The following is a 4521-nucleotide window of genomic DNA, read 5'->3' as shown; positions in this document are numbered from 1 at the left end:
TATGGTGGTTCATTGATCAAACATTAGTTCTCCAAAATAATTTGACACGTACTAAATCTTGGGATATAATTTGAATATAGATTAGCTGTAAACTATTAATATTAGCTACTGAAGAATTTATTGAATCTTTCTAACTATTATCCAACTTGAGCTCTGATTTATGGCTCAAACTTGATTTGAGAGTACATCTGCAACTACTGTCGTTTAAGTCCCTTTTGTTCATTTTTTAGTCGTTAGAATATTACTATCATCGCATCTAGATAAAAATGAAGTTTTTAAATATTATTCACTCCTAAAGTTTGTGCTCATAAAAATAAAAAAGTTCTAGAATACCTTTACTGATGGGTTACAACGTTGCTAGAGGTGTTATTCTGCCACCATGCGTGGCCTTTTTGGGTCCAGGGCCACCAATTACTTAATTTAGACCTGATCAACCGATCAACCGTCATATTCCCAAGGTGGCACGTGTCTCTCACATATCATCCCAGTCATGATTGTGTATTGAGGAGTTATTAATTATGTAGTTGGCTTGTAATATATGTTTCAAGTCCAATTTGTAATATTCATTATTAATGAATGTAATATGCTTTTATAAAAAAAAAAACAAAAAAAAAAAGTTTAAAGTCATTTAGGCTGTAGCCTAAGGCCCCAACCCTATGTAAGGCTCCAAGAAAAAAAGTGAGGTATTTTTTTATATTCTTGAAAAAATAAAAAACCATTTCATTAAATAAAATTTTTAATAACTTTTATATTTTTCAATGTGTGCAAGGCCCCATTTATAATACTAAATTTAATATTTAATACAATGCGTTATTTCTATTTTTAAATAAATTTTTTATGATTCTACTAAATCAAGGCATAAAATTTACATTGAGGCCTCATTTTAAGTTGTTGCATTAAATATAAATTCAAAAATATTTATTTAAAGATTTTAAATAAGATCTTATTTTATTAAAATTTTTATATTTTATTGTATTATAACTAAGAATAACTCAAATTTTATCCTAGGCAACAATTTATATCTAGCCGGCTTAGGATCTAAGGCCTCATTTGAATACACAGTTCAGATGAGATTATATGAGATATTTTGAATAAAATTAAAATTTTTGAATTAAGATAAAATGAAATAATTTGTAAAAAAAATATGTGTTTAGATAGTGAGATGAGATGAGATATTTTTTAATTTTTGAGATTTCAAAAAGATGTAGGTCCCACTATTTTAATTTTCAATCAAATTGTTCACTATTTATGCACTATAAACTGTCAGATTTTAGTGTTTATGCTGTTTATACATTATTTACTATTTACACATTGTTTATTACTATTTATTTATATGGATGTTTTTAAAATTTAAATATAAAATATAATATATTTGAATAGGAAAAATTATTATACAGTATAGATGAGAACATTTCATCATCTCTACCGTATATACAGACCGGTGCTAAGTTTGGTTTACGAGTGGCAAAATAATTTCTATTAGATTGTTATGAATTCATAATATTTTTCATTTGTTGTGTTGAATAGGTCTTGTACGGTCTGAAAAAAGTAGGAGTCTTCTGAGAATTTTATATGAACTCATGATTCGGTCGAAAAGGCCGGTTGTCAGATCTCAGACTGCTGGGATATTGTCGTTAACTGATCTCATCTTTTCTTTAAAATATATATATATATGTGTGTGTGTGTGTGTGAAGGCTGGCTTACATACAACATTTGATGCCCTGCTCACAACCTACTACGTACGACTATTGTCCCCTCCTTTGATACATGTAAAAAGTGAGCTTATTTACCATCGATCATGAGACGGCCTTAAGCCTTCTTATCTATATATTATCGATCGTACTCGACCGGGGTTTAACAAGAAACGGATGCACTCACTCCAACATGGGAAATTTCGCAATCTATGAAGCAAATTATACGTCGTTGTTCGGTGAAACTCTGTCGTCCATCCTCTCGAATCGTGCACGAGAGGCTAATTCCTTAAAAGCCACCACGATTTTCTCAGTGCATGGCACTATGTCGATTAGAACTAATCCGACTGCAGCAGTTGGTATAATCTCTCGGAGATTGGCATTGTCCCAAAGGGAATTGTTGAGCATCGACTCGAGATTCTTGGCTGCAATTTTTGATTTTGCAATATGGCCATCAACTGTTGTTGACCGCCTCATTTTTTTGATCGCTGATGCTAATTCTTGCAGTGCTTTGCCAGATTCTGAACAAATCTGTATGCATGGCTCTTGAATTTCTCTTCGGAACTCGGTGGGTGTCTGTAAGGATGGCAAAAGATAGGTCACTGAAGGAATTTAGACTCGAAATATAATAGAAGAGGAAAAAAGGTCTGATATAAATGCAAGAGTCTCGGTCATTTGTAGAAAACTCTTATTTACGTAATAACTTTGGCTGTCAAAGATGGAACTATCTGTTTAGGAAATGGGTATTTCTGACTTACTGCTTGGATCTCAAAGCACTTGAGGTAGCTGTTGAGGTCTTCAAGTTTGTAGGCACACTGCCGAGTCAAGGTTCCAACTTTAAGGTAACGATTCCATGGATGACGGAACCCAAAACGATAGTGCCACAGTTCCCATCTGGCTAAATTGGCCTGAAAATCCAAAAATAACAATAATACAAACTCAGAAAGATTGAATCATTTGGTGGAAATTAATTCAAGTAACACCTCCTTTCTTTTTCGTTTTTCTTTGCTGGAGAAATATTTAAGAACATTAGGTTGACAACGTTATACCCACACGTACCATAGTTTCTTCCTTGTCTTTAGAAGTCAGAACGCTTTTATACCCGTGAAGAAATGATTTGTCATCCGTGGAATGCCCTTCCTCTGACAATCTGAAGTATTCCCTACCAAATCCTGTAACTTTGAATAGGTCAAGAATTGATGCTAACAATTAAACAAGGCACGAAGAAAACAAACAATTAGAAGTATTATACATATGACATGCATGTAAAGTTTTGGTTGTGGTTTGGAATAATACCTTCTAAGAAATTCCCAAGCTTTTCCAAATTGTTAGCTATTTGGTTCTGCAGAGTCTCTCCAATCCAAACAGGGCATACACAGATGCATACAATGATAGCAATAAAGCTACCAATGATGATTGTGTATAGCCTCTCGTAGGCCATCTCTAGAACCTCATCATCTTGGTAACTCGAAACAGATACCAAGCAGAAAGTCAATATGAATATCATCAGTCCATAGTCGTATCTTGCCTTCAGTGCAGGAAAGAATCGCATAAATGTTACCGTTGCACCTGCATGCACATCACAGGTCTCAACCATGAAATTAACCAGTTTGGATGATTGTGAAGGAAATATTAATAATAATTTTAACACAACAATGGACTATGTATTTACATATTATAAAGACTAAGATTCCAAGTACTATGGGCTGTCCCGTCCCATCGAAGAGAGTTGCCACCTGATCAACTCCGACAGCAAGCGCACCAGCGGACAACGTTGCCAGCATCCTGTTTAGGCCTTTTCCCAATGTTGCTCCTATAAATGATGGGAAAGAAGAGTTCAGAATCAGAATTTCATGCCTCCAATTCAGAATTTTATGTGCAATAATTAGTTTCTCTTAGTTTTTAAATTCATATAAATGCGACAAGAATTCTGGTAGATATATAACTCTCATGCTTACCAACAGAAAACTCGAAGACTAGAACGACGGTTAAAACCGCCCATATTCCATTTTCACCAAAACGGTCGAAGAGCTGCCGGACGTAATAGAACAAGGAAACCAACGTGATAGCCACTCCTACTTTGAGCGAATGGACTATTCTTCGAGGATCATCTTGTCCAAGTTTCTTCATCTTATTTGCAAACTCGACTGCCATAGCCCATAACTTTACAGGCAAGGCCTTGAGCCATTCCCATGCACGAGTGAAAGATCCAACATTTTCAAAATTTGGAGAAGCAATATCCATTGCTCTGGGTTGAAAGGAAAGATTACAGAAGTGGAGAGATAATACAATACAAGAAGATCCCTACAAGAGTAACAAAAGCTATATATCTGGCAATTGTTTTATTTAAAGCCAAACCCAGAACTCTCTAGTATATATGTAGAAACCTTGTTCGGAACAATACTGCATATGACAATTTTTATAAACTGTCTAAGTGATTGAACGAAAGAGGTTGACGAAGATAGAGAGAGGGAGACAGAGAGAGAGAGACAGAGATAGAGGCAGAGGCAGACAGAGGTTGGGAGGTGAACCTAGAGCTGGCAGGTGGTTCTGACTGTGCTTTGGGGAGGGAGGGACCTCTCCAATTTATAAGTGAGAAACAGTGTTTGTGACTATACAAAACATGTCACAAATTTCATGTAAATGACAGCCCAAAAAAAAACAAAGGAGGGTGGAGGTCATGAATCAGGTGGCTGTTGTTTCTGACTGAGCCATTTTGTTTGAAATAGGTCCAACCAATGACATGATCAAACATACCAACTTTTAGTTTCTTTGGATTTCCAAATGTGAAGGTTATTTGTGTATTCCAGGAATATGCTATCAACTACAA

The 4521-nt window shown here is 35.1% G+C and overlaps 1 protein-coding gene across 1 annotated transcript; it reads right to left on the bottom strand.

Annotated features, from left to right (window-relative positions):
• Positions 1 to 1626: 1626 nt before the first annotated feature.
• On the bottom strand, positions 1627 to 4230 carry LOC122292861 (aluminum-activated malate transporter 8-like). The gene is made up of 6 exons (XM_043101406.1): positions 3650 to 4230; positions 3364 to 3504; positions 2988 to 3260; positions 2751 to 2863; positions 2450 to 2599; positions 1627 to 2267 (listed from the first exon to the last, which is right to left on the bottom strand). The coding sequence occupies exons 1-6, from the start codon at positions 3933 to 3935 to the stop codon at positions 1914 to 1916; spliced, it is 1317 nt and encodes a 438-aa protein (XP_042957340.1). The 5' UTR covers positions 3936 to 4230; the 3' UTR covers positions 1627 to 1913.
• Between the last annotated feature and the right edge of the window lie 291 nt (positions 4231 to 4521).

Source organism: Carya illinoinensis, chromosome 13 (genome assembly GCF_018687715.1).
Source record: "Carya illinoinensis cultivar Pawnee chromosome 13, C.illinoinensisPawnee_v1, whole genome shotgun sequence".
In the NCBI taxonomy this organism is placed as follows: Eukaryota; Viridiplantae; Streptophyta; class Magnoliopsida; order Fagales; family Juglandaceae; genus Carya; species Carya illinoinensis.
The sequence above is the reverse complement of the archived record's forward strand: the minus strand, read 5'-3'. Positions and strand labels throughout refer to the sequence as shown.